The sequence below is a fragment of the Thamnophis elegans genome, chromosome 10 (genome assembly GCF_009769535.1).
Source record: "Thamnophis elegans isolate rThaEle1 chromosome 10, rThaEle1.pri, whole genome shotgun sequence".
Lineage (NCBI taxonomy): Eukaryota > Metazoa > Chordata > Lepidosauria > Squamata > Colubridae > Thamnophis > Thamnophis elegans.
In genome coordinates, this window is record NC_045550.1 from 60,451,933 (window position 1) to 60,470,409 (window position 18,477).

The following is an 18,477-nucleotide window of genomic DNA, read 5'->3' on the forward strand; positions in this document are numbered from 1 at the left end:
TCCGGGAGCAGAGAGAGTGAGTGAGCGATTGAGAGAGAGAGAGAGAAGAAAAAGGAGCGAGAAGCTGAGGAGAGTTTGGGGCGCTCGGAGGTCGGAGCTGCAAGCGGCGAAGCGGGAGCTCGAGCCGTCATGAGCGGCGGCGTCTACGGAGGAGGTGAGCGGCTTTTCGGCGGGAGGAGGCCGTCCTTTCTTTCACGCGGGCCGGCGGAGGGCGGAGCTTCCAAGCCCCGGAGGGAGAACCCGGCTACTCTGCGGCGTCTCCTCCGCCTGTGGGGAAACCGACCTGCGGGGACTTCTCGGTTGGCTAAATTCCCTGCCGCCTTTGAGAGCCTGCGGCCGACGCCGCCTTCGCCTCCTTTGCTGCCCCGAGAGGCTCTGGGTGCAGGAATCCTGAGGGTTAATCCTGATATGGTCAGATATACAACCTTACCCCGGGCTTCCCTCCAGGTTTCAGGGCGGAATGATTAAAAAGAGCCCGATCTATCTCTGTCTTTGGTTTGGTTCTGTTCCGTTCTGACGGACGGAATTGTTTTATTTCCGAGGAGAGGGTCACGCTGACTGATTTATGGGTTATTCTAAATGGTCTGTGAGATATGTTTATAGGTGTGTGTAGGTCTGTACACAAACACGTCTGTACAGACCTACATGCTCTCTACTATATACACACACATGTTCTTTATGTACACACACATACATATAACATATACACACACATATATATACACATACATACGTGTGTGCAGACCTACATGCTCTCTACATATACATACACATGCTCTATGTACAAACAAATATATACATACATCTATATGTATACACACACACACAAACATACACCACCGATAGATACACTGATAGATAGATAGATAGATAGATAGATAGATAGATAGATAGATAGATAGATAGATAGATAGATAGATAGATAGAATGAGAATGAATGAATGAATGAATGAATGAATGAATGAATGAATGAATGAAAGAAAATTCTTTATTGGCCAAGTGTGATTGGACCCACAAGGAATTTGTCTTTGGTGCATAGGCTCTCAGTGTACGTAAAAAGAGAATATATATTCTTCAGGAATCATAAGGTACAACACTTAATGGGAGTCATAGGGTACAAGTAAGCAATCAAATCGTACTAGGAAACAATATAAATCATAAGGATACAAGCAACAAAGTTACAGTCATAAGTGGGAGGAGATGGGTGGTAGGAACAAAGATAAGATTAATAGTAATAGTAATGCAGACTTAGTAAATAGTTTGACAATGGTGAGGGAATTATTTGTTTAGCAGAGTGATGGCATTCAGGGAAAAACTGTTGTTGTCTTGGTGTGCAGTGCTCTATAGCGTCATTTTGAGGGTAGGAGTTGAAATAATTTATGTCCATGATGCGAGGGGTCTATAAATATTTTCAGGGCCCTTTTTTGGACTTGTGCAGTGTACATGTACTCAATACACACATATTATTTATATATATATATATATATATATATATATACACACACACAACACACATATACATACATACACACACACATATGTATGTATGTATGTATGTATTTACACACACACATACACACAACATAAATATACATACATACATACACACATATATACATACGCACACATACAGGTGGCATCAGAATTTATTTTAATCTTGACAGTGTGTTTCAGAGAAAAAAGTGACATACAGGTAGTCCCTGACATACAACAGTCATTTAGCAACCGTTCAAACTTACAACGGCACTGAAAAAAGTCACTTAGGACTGTTTTCCTCAGTTATGACTTTTTCAGCATTCCCCAGGATCACGTGACCAACATTCAAATGGCTTGGCAACTGGTTTATACTTAGGACCATTGCTGTGTCCCAAGGTCATGTGATTCCATTTTGCAACCTTCTGACAAGCAATGTTAATGGGGAAGCTGTAGTCCCTTAACAACCAGCTTACTAAGTTATCAGCTGCAGCGATTCACTTAACAACTGTGGCAAGAGAGGTTGTGAAATGTGGCAAGACTCACTTGACAAATGTCTCACTTGACAACAGAAATTTTAGGCTCAATTGTGGGTGAAGGACTACCTGTAAAGGTTTATCTTATAGCACTGCTATGTGTAATTGTTCACTACACTTACTTGTATACTAGTGTATACATAAGAAACTCATTCATTTGGGAGTATGTATGAATGGCAATAGATATTTTTTATTTCTTCTATGTCTTCTGAATGGTTATGTGGAGAATTAGAGCATTTTGTCAGTAAAAGGAAGGTAGTGCTTTTGTGCTGAATTAAAATAAATTCAAATGATGCCTCTCTGCCTGCAGATGAAGTTGGTGCTCTGGTGTTTGATATTGGCTCCTGCACAGTGCGAGCTGGCTATGCTGGAGAAGATTGCCCAAAGGTAAGGATGAAAGTGAGCCCTCATGGCTTAGTAATAGTAGTAATAGTATACTAAAGCAAAGCTCTATATGAGTGTTTAGTTCCCAGAATTCCCTCCCATGTTGGCTGGAGAATTCTGGGAGTTGAGGTCCATACATCTTAAAATCGTTGCGGCTGACAAACACTGCTCTGTATAATGAACAATAGAACAGTGTCTGAGCAATTGTGGTCCAGTAGTATGTAAAGCGTTAGTGATGTGCTTATTTGTCATAGCTGCTTGATTTATTTGGCATGCTCTGGGTCAATTAAACAATGTCCTTGGTGGGTACATATCGGTATATTATTAACTGATTCTTAATATTTTCCAAGATTTCTTTCAGATGATATGCTTTGTGTTTTATTGTTGTATTTTGGAAAGTGCCTACATTTGTAACAGCCTATAAATAATGATGAGAAATAATTATTGCCCAGGAAAGATTACGCTTCTCATATCACTGTAGTTTTGCCCTCTTAAGATCATATCCCTACAAATTCTTCTTTTGGATCTCAATCTTTATGTATACAACTCCCCAGGAAGGTGGTTCTCAACCTTCCTAATGCCACAACCCTTTAATACAGTTCCTCTTGTTGTGGTGACCCCCAACCATAAAATTATTTTCATTGCTACTATGTAACACCAGGAGCTACAAAATCTGGGTGGGTGTGGCCAACTCAACATCACTCCCACCCAGTCACATAACATCCTCCCCCCCATAGACATGCCTACCAAGGTTTCATAGCTCAGTGTTTTCAGTGGGAATAGGGTCTCTCTCTTCTCTCCTCCTTCCTCTCATTGACTACAATAGCAAATCCAAAATAAAGTTATTAATTATAGGAAATTGCTTCTCTGTAATCTTTTCATAGTGAACTCTTAAGTTGATAGAAGCTGGCAAGATTGTACTAACAGCAATAGGATGTATATTTTGATTTCTTTTGAGTTTGATAATATAATACGTTATCCACAATTATAAATAATCTTATTTTCAGATGCATTTTTTGGTTCTCTCTGTTATTTTCTTTTAAAAAATCAGACTTGCTTCCAATTTGTGCCCTCTGGCAACTGCAGTTTTCTTGGCAAGAGATCTAGCTTGCCATTGCTTTCATCATAGGTCTGAGAAAGTTTCTTTCTTCTTTCTTTCTTTCTTTTCTTTCTTTCTTCTTTCTTCTTTCTTTCTTTTCTCTACCTTTCTTTCCCCCGATTTGTTTCCCTCTCTTTTCCCTCTCTCCCATTCTCTCCTTCCAGCTCTCTTTCATTTCTCTCTTTCTCCCATTTTCTCTTTCAGCTCTTTCTTGCGCATGCAAGCAAAATACCCTCCTGGGCTGGGATCACGGTGGCGGGGACAGCGACTCCTTCTACTGCCGCCACTGAGAAGTGAGTAGCTGGCTGCGCTGTGCAGGAGGCTCCTCAGTGCCAGACTAAGGTCGGTCCCCTTTGTGTTAACTCAGGAAAGAGCTGGAGTAGCCGTCTCTGGATGCAGAGAGGGAAGAGTTCCAGAGCCCTGCGCAAGGAGAGCCCTGTGCAGCACAAGAGAACTGGAGCCCTCCCTGCACCCAACCAGCTGCTGCTCCCCATTCTCCTCCTTCCTGAGCCAACACGAAGGGGACTGTGGCTCGCACTGACCTGAGTCTGGCGCTGAGGAGTCTCCGCTGCGTACCCAGTTACTCACCTCATTGTGTAGTGGCGACAGTGGGAGGAGAGTCATTGTCCCCTCTGCCTTGATCCTGGCCCAGGAGGGTTTTTTGCTTGCGCAAGAGATGAGCACGAGAAAAGGGCTGGAGCTCTTCCCGACACTGAGTTGCCTGCGAAGGACAGGTAACCGCAAAAGCAGGTGAGAGGCTCATGCCTTCTCGGGGTGGAGAGCAAATTGCGCGATTGGATCAGCAGGGAGCCGCAGGAGAAGGGCTGAAGCCTATTAAGGCTATTACCCATGCTAAGCATGGATAACAGTCTTAATAGGAAATCTCAGCGTACACGCATCCCACGTTATTTTCCCCGCCTTGTTTTACGCCTCAGAAATGGTACCTCTTGGCTTCCGTAGCTCTGCCCATCAACCTCCATCACTCGGAGCGAGCTGCTTTCCCAGTGTCCTCTGTGCCTGCGCGGCCTCTCTCTTTTCCTCCCTCCTCGCCTCCATTCTGACTCCTACTCCCCCCCCCCCACCTCTCCTTCCGCCGCGCGGGGAACCTGAGCTGCTCCTTCCCTTTGGGCGACTTCTCACCAGCCTCTCCACGGGAGGTTTCTCGGTGACCCTGTGAAAATGTCGTTCAACCCCAAAAGGGGTCGTGACCCACAGGTTGAGAACCGCTGCCCTATAACCAACTTATTGTAGCAGCAAAAACACTTGGTCAATTGCATCTTGATCTTTGATGGCTGGAGAAGGCTATGGAAATGAGGGATCCTGCTGCATGGGGAACTCATCAAATTTGCAGATGACATCAAGCTGGCAGGAATAGCCAAAACTCCAGAAGACAGGCTTAAGATAAAGAAGGATCTTGACAAACTTGAACATTAGGCACTATCTAACAAAATGAAATTCAATGGTGAAAAGAGTAAGGTTCTACATTTAGGCAAGAAAAATGAAATGCACAGGTACAGTATAGGTGGTCCCTTGCTCAATAGTAGTAACTATGAGAGGGATCTTGGAGTCCTAGTGGACAACCATTTAAATAGGAGCCAGCCGTGTGCAGCAGCTGCCAAAAAGTCTAACACAGTTCTAGGCTGCATAAACAGAGGGAGAGAATCAAGACCACGTGAAGTGTTAATACCACTTTATAATGCCTTGGTAAGGCCACACTTGGAATACTACATTCAGTTTTGGTTGCCACAATGGAGAAAAGATGTGGAGACTCTAGAAAGAGTTCAGAGAAGAGCAACCAAGATGATTAGGGAACTGGAGACTAAAACATATGAAGAACGGTGGCAGGAACTGGGTAAGTCTAGTTTAATGAAAAGAAGGACTAGGGGAGACATGATAGCAGTGTTCCAATATCTCAAGGGTTGTCACAAAGAAGAGGGAATCAAACTATTCTCCAAGGCACTTGAGGATAGGACAAGAAGCAATGGGTGGAAACTAATCAAGGAGAGAAGCAACTTAGAACTGAGGAGAAATTTCCTGACAGTTAGAACAATTAATCAGTGGAACAGTTTGCCTCCAGAAGTTGTGAATGTCCCAACACTGGAAGTAAGAAGATGTTGGCTAGCCATTTGTCTGAAACGGTATAGGGTTTCCTGCCTAGGCAGGGGGTTGGACTAGAAGACCTCCAAGGTCCCTTCCAACTCTGCTATCATATTGTATTGTACCCCTCCTTTTTGTAACATCCAGACTAGTTAAAACAATACACAACAGGCGCTCATTGTATAACCTTATAAGTTTGTTCTCCATACTGTTCTTTACAGGTGGACTTCCCTACTGCCATTGGGGTGGTCTTGGACCGAGATGATGGAAGCTCCATGATGGAGATCGACGGTGATAAAAGCAAGCAAGGAGGGCCATCATACTACATAGACACAAATGCCTTGAGAGTTCCTAGGGAGAACATGGAAGCCATTTCACCTTTGAAAAATGGAATGAGTACGATGTTCTGCATTTCCTCCTTTTGATCTTAAATCCTGGTTGCTATTTTGTGGTACCTCAGAAACTGTTATTTCTGAAAAATAGATTTTGTCTTACTTGGGAGAAGATATGTGGTGGTGGAAGTTGAAAAAAAACATGGGCTATCTCAAGCCAAGATTGCTAGTAGCATACCACAGTACAGGTAGTCCGCAACTTACAATGTTCATTTAGTGACCGTTCAAAGTTACAAGAGCACTGAATAAAGTGATTTAGGACTGTTTTTCTCAGTTGTGACCTTTTCAGCATCCTCACGATCATCTGATCAAAATTTGGATGCTTGGCAATTGGTTCATATTTACGACCATTGCTGCGTCCCAAGGTCACGTGATCACTTTTGGCAACCTTCTGACAGGCAAAGTCAATGGGGAAGCTAGATTGATTTAACAACCAGATTACTAATTTATCAACTTCAGTGATTCACTTAACAACTGGGCAAGAAAGGTAAAATTGGGCAAAACTCGCTTAACAAATGTCTCACTTAACAACAGAAATGTTGGGCTCCATTGTGGTAAGTCAAGTACTACCCATATCCTTGTATATTTCCTTTCTCTTCTTTCATTTATTATATAGACTTAGTCTGAAATAAATGTTTCCAAGGAAACCTTTTGATTATTTTTTTCCATGAATTGCTGTACAGAAAATATAACTCAATATCAATACTTTGGAGAAAAACTCTTGTGTAGTTTGTTCTTTCCTGTGGTTATTCTCCTTGTTTAAGGTAAAAGACTGTGATTCAGTTCAGAGATAAGTGTTGAATCATGATTATCTAGTCCTAACCTGGATAACATCTAAATGCTTCTGAAAGCATAGTTTGACTTGTCCAATTACATTATACCTTCCAAATAAGAGGTGCCAGTGAGATTTCACCAACATGGAAACTGACAAAAGCAACATTCACTTTATGTTGTTTCAGTTGAAGATTGGGATAGTTTCCAAGCCATCCTGGATCATACTTATAAGATGCACATTAAATCTGAAACTTCATTGCATCCAGTTCTTATGTCTGAAGCACCAGTGAGTAAAAATTGGTTTTATTTCTTTCAAACAGCCCACCACATTTCTTACTTAAATATCTTAACTATTTAACTAGAATATTTAACTACCGTTTTTTTTAGAAGTTTTGATCAGCATTAATATGAAGTCTGGTTCAGCTTCAGCTCTGTATAAGATTTGAGCAAGTACGGTAATATAAAGTTGAATTGCAGCTGGGATTAGTGAGCTTCCTCTAATACAGAGAAGTAATAATATACTTTTTCAGACATTCACAATATTCTTGAATGTTTTGCAAATTATATTATCACAATTCTGTGGCAATACATAAAATTTGAAATGGCTGTATATTCTGTGATTGAGAGTAAAACTTACTTTAATCTACTTTAGTCTGACAGATATTTATAAATCTGGTTGCTAATTTGCAAGAAATTGGTAGGAAAGAATAGAAAAATGTCAGTCTTCTGCTTCTTGAGTCATAAATAATAATTTTGCACTTTAATTATTTTCTCTCTGCTTTTCTAGTGGAACATTAGAGCAAAGCGTGAGAAACTGACGGAATTAATGTTTGAACATTACAATATCCCCGCATTCTTCCTATGCAAAACTGCTGTACTCACAGCGTATCCTAGAAATGTTGGGGAATAAGTGAGCATCATCACAAATACTATGCTGTTTTCAGGAAACAATTATAATATTTTTTTAAAAAAATAATTGTTCAACCAAGATCTTGTTGCTGTGCTATTACCCAAACAGTTTCACAAATAATTTTGAAAATTCATGAATTATGTAAGGAGATCATATTTAGTTTTTTTTTTTTTTAATAAAACCTGGTTGCTTGTTACATTTGTATATTTTGTTTTAAAAATCAAACTTCTCTAGGCTGGTGTCCTCCATTGATGGGGTCATGCTAGCAGGAGATTACAAGCAGTCCTAGGCTTGCAACCATTTGTTTACTGACTGTTAGAAGCTACAACAGCTCTGAAACAAGTGCCCTGGGACCATTTTTCACATTTATGAAAGTTGCAGCATCCTCATAGTCACATGATCAAAATTCAGGTGCTTAGCAACTGGTTCATAGTTGCAGTGTCCTGGAGTCATGTGATCACCTTTTACAACCTAGAAAGAGTGCAGAGAAGATCAACAAGGATGATTCGGGGACTGGAGACAAGCATATGAAGAACGGTTGCAGGAACTGGGTATGTCTAGTTTAATGAAAAGAAGGACTAGGGAGACATGATAGCAGTGTTCCAATATCTCAGGGGCTGCCACAAAGAAGAGGGAGTCAATCTATCCTCCAAGGCACCTGAGTGTAGAACAAGAAGCAATGGGTGGAAACTAATCAAGGAGAGAAGCAACTTAGAACTGAGGAGAAATTTCCTGACAGTTAGAACAATCAATCAGTGGAACAGCTTGCCTCCAGAAGTTGTGAATGCCCCAACACTGGAAGTCTTTAAGAAGATGTTGGATAACCATTTGTCTGAAACAGTGTAGGGTTTCCTGCCTAGGTAGGGGGTTGAACTAGAACAAGGTCCCTTCCAACTCTGCTATTGTATTGTATTGTAACTTTCTGACATGCAAAGTCAATGGTGAAGCCAGCTACACTTAACAACCAACCGCGTTACTGACTTAACAATTTCAGTGATTCACTTAACAATTGTGGCAAGAAAGATTAAAATGGAGCAAAATTCAGTTAACTGTTTCGCTTAGCAACAGAGGTGTTGGGCTCAGTTATGGTTGTAAGTTGAGGACTATCTGTGTAGACTCTTAATTTTGGTGGAGAACACCAAATCGCAAGAAAAAGGTCAGTAAGTGGGACTTCGTTCTGGGAAGTAAATTGATTGGCAATCTACTCTATGTCAGTAAAAATAAAGTTTAATATGATCTTGACCAGGATTTGGCCTGGCAACCCTTCAAACAGTTCTGAATCTTAGTTCCGTGCATGTATAATTGAGAACCAATATTGAGTGACTTACTTCCCTATGGAAAGTTACCTGCTCGACATCACAAGACAAGACAAAGATCTGCACATGGATTAGAGAACAAATGAAAATATACATCAAGAGAGTAAAGGAATTGAAATGGAAATGGGCTGGTGACATAGCAAGAAGAACTGATGGCAGGTGGACCAATGCAGTGATAGAATGGATCCCACTTGGTAAGAAGCGCCCATGAAAGAGAACTAAAACAAGATGGATTCACAATGTCAACAAGTGTTGTGGGCCCAATTGGCAAAAGAAAGCTCAGGGCCATATTGTTTGGAAACATGGGGAAGAGGCCTTTAACAGATTAACAAGAGTTGGAAGGGACCTTGTAGATCATCTAATCCAACCCCTTGCCCAAGCAGGAGACCCTACACCATTTTTGACAGATGGCAGTCCAATCTCTTCTTGAAAGCCCCCAGTGATGAAGCTCCCACAACGTCTGAAGGCAACTTCTGTTCCATTGGTTGATTGTTCTCACTTCATCCTGCAGTGGATAGACAATGGATAGAATGATGATGATGATGACAGTGGATATAATTTACTGACAGTTTAGTTCTCTAAGGTCTACGTTCTCAACCCTAACCCTTGATGTACAATTGATTGCTGAATGACTATTCAAAGTCGCAATGGACCACCAAAAAGTGACTTATGACCTGGATTCGAAATTTCAATGTTTGCCCTCCCCACCTTTCCAATGATGTCACCATATTTTGGCCACTCAGCAACTGACCCAATTGCTTCATGTGGTTGCGTGACCATGATTTATGACCCTTGGGGGGGGGGGGGTAGAACCAGCATTTATTTTTGGTTTTCAGAAAACAATGCCCAATAATGAACAATGGGTTTGCTTAATCACCATGGCGCTTGCCTAGTGATAACCACAAAAATGGTCATAAAAATCAAGTGCGGTCACGTGATGATCTGCTTTTCAACCATCGCAGCTTATTACTGAAATTGCAGGCTAAATTTCTGCATTAGATAGAAATTCATGCAATTTGTAAAAGCCAAAAAACCCATGATGAATATACTGCTCCTGTGCCAAAATTCCATCGTCTTCCTTGACTCTGCAACTAGCTTTGCGAATGGCAGATCCACCGGGTTGATCTTAGATAGTGGAGCAACGCACACCACTGCAATTCCAGTCCACGACGGGTACGTGCTTCAGCAAGGTGAGAAGTCTCCCAGCATGATCTGAGCTAGACTCGACACGCATAAATGACAGGGTTGATTTGTACCAAACAAAATGAATTACAAATAAAATGTGAGGTCTGGAAGCCATCTTTCGCATTGGGCCTTCCACTTTGCCGCATTCAATGCTGTGGGAAAATGGGAGATGGGATTATATGGGGTATGGAGGGATATATAGTCAAAATAATATTTCTTTCCCAGAGAGTCAAGGGCATCTTGCCTTGACTGGAGTGGTGTGACTGGGAGGCATATCCAGTGGGGATGGTGCCTGATTGGACCATGTGAGGGATATGTGGGTGCTGGGCAGGGACTTGAACTTTCTTTTGGTGGGGAAAACCTGGGAGACTCTCAGATTCAGGTTTTCCCAAATGTACCAATATGACATCTCTAATAAAATGGAACTTTGAGGAACTTCAAGCCTTGGAGTCTTCTTTTGTTGGGAGTGTCACTTGAAACCTTGACATAAAAGTTGTTTCTGTAAAGCATCATGATGGCCAGTAGTAGAGAGAATTTTTAATGGTCATGAGAGGATGTTCTGGATAATAGCCCCTCATTTGGAAATTAGTTGTTTCCAAATTTAATGGATATATTTATAATATGTACAATATATGAGAACCAGTTTGGTCGAGTGATTAAGGCACCAAACCGGAAAGCAAGGGATTGTGAGTTTAAGTTCTGCCTTAAGCCATGAAAGCCAGCTGGGTGATCTTGGGCCAGTCATTCTCAGTTGAATTCACCTCACAGAGTTGTTGTTGCAGAGAAAATAGGAAGATGTGTTCAATATGTTTGCTGCCTTGAATTATTTGTAAAAATAAAGGTGGTATATAAAAATTATTTGAAATGTGTATATGTCCAGATAGCTGGGGTCCGTTTTCAAAACAACTCTCTGGTATTTGAAAAAGATGCAGATTCAGAGAGTTGTCTTCCTTCCACACTAGCTGCTTTGCAAAGCATCTCTTTCAATGTATTGCAAAGCACTAATCCATTAGAAGAATAAGTAGTAGTTAGAATGTAGCAAAATAAAACTAAGAGAAAAGCTAACTTTTGCACTCCTCTTATCCAAAGACTGAAAGAATGGAAGTTAGATAATGTAACCTTCTGTGCTAATAATCAACATATTTAAGTCATAGGTGCTGAGGACAAATAGCAGTAAGAAGGCTGGATTAGATAGTTTTGCTGAGAGCCATATTGGACTATAATTTCTGTTCCAAAGGGAATCAGGAATAATGCAGGAAATAATTTTATAGCACTTCTAGAAGCCCAGCCAAATGTAAAATATATGAGACATCAAAAGTTCCCCATAAGGTTTATCTCGAAAGAAGTATATTTGGCTTTTATATAAAGAGATTGGAGCAAAATACAGCTTCTGGCAACTCAGTGGCCCATGTGGACATAAATGTTGGTTAGTTTGGTGTTAGGAAACATAAATTTGTCCGCCAAACAAGTTTCTGTGTAAAATGTGAGTAGTGGCAGAGCAGTAAATCTTTTGATTCCATTTCTGCCTTGCATTTAGGCATTGTGAAGTCACCTCTGGCTGGAGATTTCATTTCAATGCAGTGCAGGGAACTGTTTCAAGAAATGAACGTTGAGATCATCCCACCTTATATGATTGCATCGAAGGTAAGATCCTGTGTTGGATGGAATGAAGCTGCACATTCTTGTAAATGGGAATCCAAAAGCTGCTTTTTCATTAACAAAATCTCTGGTTTAACAATAGTTTCTCCAATATTAAATTCCATCAGGGTTGGCCTTGGATTTAAATACAGTTTAGAGTCATACACAGAGGATGCACATTGAAAAAAAGAGTTTTGATTCCCCATGTACTTCACTATTCTGAGAAAGAGGTTGGATTTGCACATTTAAGCTATAAGCACACCAGGAACCTGTAGTGCTCCATTTATGGTTGAATTCCATTATCCAGTATCTTTTAACTTTGGTCATGGATGCTGGGAGTTGTAATTTAGCCACAGTTGAAGCACCCATAGTTTGTCCCTGTCATAAATCATTCCACAGTTCATGCATGAAGCATGAACTCAGTTAATAAGATGTTATTGTGCTAGACACAAGAACAGTTTTTCCCTGAATGCCATCACTCTGCTAAACAAATAATTCCCTCAACATTGTCAAACTATTTACCAAGTCTGCATTACTATTACTATTAATCTTCTCATAGTTCCTATCACTCCCACTTATGACTGCATGATTGTAACTTTGTTGCTTGCATTCTTACAATTTATATTGATTGTTTCCTAGTATGATTTGATTGCTTATTTGTACCTATGACTGTCATTAAGTGTTGCACCTTGTGATTCTTGACAAATGTATCTTTTTTTAATGTACATTGAGAGCATATGCACCAAAGACAAATTCCTTGTTTGTCCAATCACACTTGGCCAATAAAGAATTCTATTTCTATTCTATTCTATTCTATTGTATTCTATTCTATTCTATTGAAAGTATTTACAGATATACAGTTTTGCAAAGCCACATTTTTTTCATGTACTGATTATTTATTTAGCAACAATAAATGATAAGAACTGAACTGTGAATAGCTTTTAGCTTAGTCAGGCTGGGATGTTCTGTTGTTTCTCTTGGCTTGAAACGAAACTCTGTGTACTTCATCTTCAACATTCCTAGGTTTATAACCTCCCGTAAGCCATCTACGGAATAATATATTTGAATGTGACCCTTTGGAATGACCTTGATTTTATATTCTAGGAAGCAGTTCGAGAGGGTTCTCCAGCAAACTGGAAAAGAAAAGAGAAATTGCCGCAGGTCACAAGATCTTGGCACAACTATATGTGTAATGTAAGTATTTGTCATCACATTAACTTAATTGGACATATAAAAATTTCTGTAATGAATGGCTCCTTTAGGGAGGGAACTGCAGTATGACTCATGGTTCTGATGATTTAAATAGGATTCCTTTACCACATGCAATCTGTAACTTGCATTATTAGTAAATGTTGGTGTAATGAATAATTATAAACACATTCTGGATTTTTGGGATAAAAGCAGGTCAGTGGGAAAGTAAAAAGGAAATTAATAACATGATTAATATCATTTATAGATGATGTGGTGCAGTGGCTTAGAGGTGGAGTTCTTGCCTCACAATCAGGAGGCTATGAGTTCAATCCTAGGTAGAGGCAGATATTTCTCTCTCTGGGCACAATGGGAATTTATTTGCTGAACAAAACTCTGCATTGGCAACAGGAAGGGCAGCTGGCCATTAAATGCTCTACTAGCTCCATTCAGTTGCCCAGACTCCACTCCACAAGGGATTATGGGATCCATTAAAAGAAGGTGGTTAACATCGCTTATAAGTAACATTTTACAACAACTGTGGGCACATAAATCAGTGTTGACATGGGTCCCAGAGGAGCTTGTCCTTTTCACTAGTCTTCACAAATTTAAGAGGATCCTGACATTACTTGATTCACTTTGCTCCCGTGGTGGGCCAACTTGTAAGTTAAAGTGATTTTTATCTGCAAATTCTACAAACATGTCCCAGCAACCTGTAGGAGCATTTTTACTCTCACTTTCCCTCTGGATGGAATGGGTGAGTTTGAACAAAGCTAGTGGAGAGAGGTCAGTGGATGCCATAAGAACAGAGAAGAGATTCTGCTTCACCACTGTTACCACTGTAGTGTATTCCCAGGCCTAACTGCACACAGTCACTGGTAGCTTTGGTCTAGGTGTCCCTTAACCTAGCTCATGGGATAGTTGGTTAATGGGTCTTTCCTCATAAGAGTTGACTTTTTCTTCCCTCTTATGAATTGACTCCTCGTAAGAATTGACCCTCTCAAAAGGTGACTCATAAGAGAGTTGGCTTGAAAAGTTGACTGAACTGGATTGCTTGATCCATGTGTCCTTTTAGGCTTCCTAGAGAATCTTACATTTTGATTTCTGATGCTACAGACTTATTCCATCGTTTCTGCCCAGATAGGTTTTCTTAAAGAGAACTAGCATTTTTTTGGGGGTGGGGGGGTGGGGGGGTGAGCTTTCTAGCATTAGAAAGAACAATTTAGGCTATCAAGCCCACTGTTCTTCTGAGTTCAGGAATTTAGCCTCAAGCAGATCTCTGAATAAGTGCAGGGAAATAGAGCTCTTTGGATATCGTTTCATTGTGGGTACTTGGTGATACAAAATATTACCTGGCTGCTCCTACTTGGATTTCCAAATATAATAGGGATATTGAGAATGGTGTCCATGTTATCTAAATTGGACCTTTGCTTTACCTTTATTTTAAAATATATACACATACTGTATATATAGCAGTATATGTATCAGAAATCCTTGTGTGAAAATATCTTTTCTCCTCCCACAGTGTGTTATTCAGGATTTTCAAGCTTCTGTCCTACAAGTTTCCGATTCAGCTTATGACGAGCAGTAAGTCTTTCTTAATTTATGAGAATATTATGATGGCTCATAACGGCCGTGGTGGCTCAGTAGCTAAGACGCTGAGTGTCAATCAGAAAGGTCGGCAGTTTGGCAGTTCGAATCCCTGGCGCCGTATAACGGAGTGAGCTCCCATTACTTGTCCCAGCTTCTGCCAACCTAGCAGTTCGTAAGCATGTAAAAAGTAGAAAAGTAGAAAAATAGGGACCATATTTGGTGGGAAGGGAACAGCGTTCTGTGCCCCTTCGGCTTTTAGTCATGCCGGCCACATGATCACAGAGACACTCTTCGGCTTTGAAAGGGAGATTAGCACCGACCCCTAGAGTTGGGAACGGCTAGCACATATGTGTGAGGGGAATCTTTACCTTTAATTCATGTGAACTTCTGTGTTGACAAGGGCATATGGAATATTTGTTCAAACATCTGGAAAATATTGAGTTTCCAAGAGAAAACTCTTCCACTGTTGTTAAATTGCTGTTTCTGAGATTTGTTGAAAAGTAATTTCTTTTATAAAAACAGGAAAAGAAATGATTATTCACTGAATATCATCTGAAAATGTCTGATTTTCATCTCCAGGGTGGCTGCGCAAATGCCAACTGTACACTATGAGTTCCCCAATGGCTACAATTGTGATTTTGGTGCTGAGCGGTTAAAAATTCCCGAAGGCTTGTTTGACCCTTCAAATGTAAAGGTAAAACTAAACAAGACCGAATGGAAATGGATCCTTTGTATATCTATGTTCAATGGCAGTTTTATGGAAACAGGTGGAAAATCTAGAACCTTAATTTTGTGGATTAGAAAGAAAGGCACTGTGTTTTGTGTTTCAATGACATCTGATGTTGAGGCTCTTATTCTGTATTACAGTAAATTTATTTACCAAGATATTGCAGTTCAGACTTAGTTTTTTTCTGTTAGAGATTTTAATTCTCCATCATGGGTAGTTCTCGAGTTACACCTATAATGGAGCCGGTTGACAATCATGATGGTCGTAAATCGGATCCTAGTTTATGATCTTTTTTTTTGCCTTGCTTGTAAAGTGACCACCATGGTCCTGAATTATTGTTCTGGTCATTAAGTGAACCCATAGTTTTCTGTGCGCCAGATTTGCTGAAAATCAGAAGTATATGCTAGATTTCAGCAAAACATCATACAATGTTTAGTACATGAAGTACTAAAGTAATTTAGTTATAAAGTATGTCATAACAAGGAGAAATGAGAGATTCTGTGCTGCATGTATTTTTTTTCTACGTACTAGAATTATCATATGGAGCTTCCCATTTCATGATTTTTTTTTCCTAGATGATTTGGGCCATCTTTGGGAAAAAAAGAAGACTCAAAGTGTTCTTACTAATTCTGTCTCTGATGTGATCGAAACTAATGCCAGACATTCTTTCTCTTTACTAGGGCTTATCTGGCAATACAATGCTTGGGGTGAGTCATGTGGTCACCACTAGTGTTGGAATGTGCGATATAGACATTCGGCCGGTAGGTATTAATTAGGCACAATGGGACCTTTATTTATTTTTGATTAAAATTGGAAATGGAAGCAAGAACTATGCTGTGATGCAGAAATCTGCACTGTTCAGAGCTACCTGAAAGCCAGTTGTATTTTTACATTTGATCTTTGGCAAAAGGCTAAGAGGCAATATACTTCAGTTGTATTTTTCGGATAAGCTCACACGTAGCTCAAAGGCTGCAGATTGGATGACGATGGTTCAATTCTTGTGTCAGTGATAGCAATAGGAATAGCACTGGCACTTAGACTTATACAGCAATAGCACTTTGACTTATATACTACTTCACAGTGCTTTACAGCCTTCTCTAATAGCAATAGCACTTAGACTTATATACCACTTCACAGTGCTTTACAGCCCTCTCTAAGCGGTTTATAGAGTCAGCCTCTTGCTCCCAACAATCCGGTTCCTCATTTTACCCACCTCGGAAGGATGGAAGGCTAAGTCAACCTCGAGCCTGGTGAGATTCGATCTGCCAAACTGCTGGCAGCTGGTGATGAGCAGAAGTAGCTTGCAGTACTGCACTCTAACACTGTCAGAAGGATGGAAGGCTGAGTCAACCTTGAACCTGTCAGGATCGAACTCCAGGCAGTGGGCAGTGCTAGCCTGTAATACTGCATTCTAACCACTGCACCACCACAGCTTTGATGACCACAGGCTTGTTGAAAGGTTTAGCTAAACCCTGAGAAGAATTAGGCCAAATTCCATAATTTTCCTTATGTATGGCTGTAAGCTGTTTATAAAGAGTTTATAAAGAGAAGAAGGGGCAAGCAAAGAATACACAGGCTCGATAACATTAGAACTGATACAAAGGCGAACATCAAATAACTGAAAGAAACTGTGCCAAGGAAATTGCAGGGTCTTGCCCAGGCACTCTCTGAGAATTAGACACGATTGAACAGAAGAAAAAAAACACAACAACACTGAGATTGCACTGTAAATATTTGTGAGACCAGAAGCATGACCACAAGAGCTTGATTTCAGGAAATCCAGTCTGGCATCTGTTTGCAGAGTTGGGCTGTTTTAGTTTTTAAGCACAGATTCCACAGTTGTGCCTCAAATGTGCAAACTTGATGAAGAATCCATATTGTGTTGCTTGTTTACTGCTTAGTATGGAATTTTAAATGTTCTTTATATTGTAGAAGAGGTTTATTAAAAAGGGGAAGGATATATCCTCTTTTTTGCACGAGAACTACTCCCAAGTTTTACATTTGTTCGTGGAAATGTGTTTTTACCTCCTTGCCTAATAAGTGATACATGAGGATGTGATTTGCTTTCAAATTCTGTGTAGGCTTATGCAGTCTTTTCTCTCTTATCAAAAAGCAGATTACAGAAAGTTATGTGTCTCACTTTCCTTTTCCAGGGCCTCTATGGTAGTGTGATTGTAGCAGGAGGAAATACACTACTACAGAGTTTTACAGACCGGCTCAATAGAGAACTCTCTCAGAAAACACCTCCAGTAAGTGTGTGTCATTTAATAAGTACAGACTCCTTGGTCAATGTTGATTTACTATATAATTAAGAGTTTATGAAGTTCTAGAAAGCCTTCTCATTGGCCAGTAATCTCTAGATGAGGTGGTACTATAAATCCTCGAATGATAAGGAATTCTGGGGTGTGTAGTCCCAACATCTGAGATGCACTTACTGTGGAAAGAATTTCACCATTTTTCTTTCCCTAATAGTTTATGACAGGAGTGGCTAGTGTTAGTTGGCCAGTGTAAGATTCAGGGATGTGGAATGGGATTAAGGTTTTCCAGGCATAGCTTGATGTGTGGCTACTTCCTGCCCCTTCCTGGGTTTTAAAAAATGCCGCCAAAATTCACAGTAAAATGCACAATTGCATTTATTTGAGGTCAGAAATAAGATGGGGTGGGGGAGCACCCATGCACGCGCGGGGATGGGGTGAACACGGGTCACACGCATATGCATGGGGAGTCACGCACATTGCATTATGGGTGCATGCGTGTGCATGTGCTGATGCACACACGCTTTTAGCACACAACGACAAAAAGGTTAGCCATCACTGGTATAGCACATCTGAAAATCACTTGTTTTGCTAATTCGATTTCTGGGATGCAACCTTTGGGTATTAAGGCTCAAATACCCAGGCTGTCCTTTCTAAGATAAAGCAATAATCTTGGTTGAATTATTGAGGTATGATTTGAAGTGTCCTGGCCATTGTATTCCACAATGCAGAACATAAGCAAATATTGCCAGTTGTCATTTGGGACGCCCAATCACCCTTAATCTCTCTTCTGATTTCAGAGCATGAGGTTGAAGTTAATAGCAAACAACACAACGGTGGAGCGAAGGTTCAGTTCCTGGATTGGTGGCTCCATTTTGGCTTCTTTGGTTAGTAAACTATTCTGGCTGCT

At 40.4% G+C, this 18,477-nt stretch overlaps 2 protein-coding genes across 2 annotated transcripts in view; one reads left to right on the top strand and one right to left on the bottom strand.

The window, feature by feature from the left end:
- ACTL6A (actin like 6A) overlaps positions 1–18,477 on the top strand; it is a 19,656-nt gene continuing 1,179 nt past the window's right edge. Inside the window, exons 1-13 of the mRNA XM_032225884.1 lie at positions 1–154; positions 2,320–2,396; positions 5,811–5,985; positions 6,941–7,041; positions 7,543–7,640; positions 10,077–10,171; positions 11,704–11,810; positions 12,909–12,998; positions 14,518–14,579; positions 15,165–15,279; positions 15,993–16,073; positions 17,466–17,561; positions 18,368–18,454. Of these exons, the coding sequence (XP_032081775.1) occupies positions 130–154; positions 2,320–2,396; positions 5,811–5,985; positions 6,941–7,041; positions 7,543–7,640; positions 10,077–10,171; positions 11,704–11,810; positions 12,909–12,998; positions 14,518–14,579; positions 15,165–15,279; positions 15,993–16,073; positions 17,466–17,561; positions 18,368–18,454 (1,209 nt within the window). The 5' untranslated portion in view covers positions 1–129. The remainder of the gene's footprint in view (positions 155–2,319; positions 2,397–5,810; positions 5,986–6,940; positions 7,042–7,542; positions 7,641–10,076; positions 10,172–11,703; positions 11,811–12,908; positions 12,999–14,517; positions 14,580–15,164; positions 15,280–15,992; positions 16,074–17,465; positions 17,562–18,367; positions 18,455–18,477) is intronic.
- MRPL47 (mitochondrial ribosomal protein L47) overlaps positions 12,752–18,477 on the bottom strand; it is a 16,724-nt gene continuing 10,998 nt past the window's right edge. Inside the window, exon 8 of the transcript XR_004256093.1 lies at positions 12,752–12,937. The gene's annotated coding sequence lies outside the window, so the exon portion shown is untranslated. The remainder of the gene's footprint in view (positions 12,938–18,477) is intronic.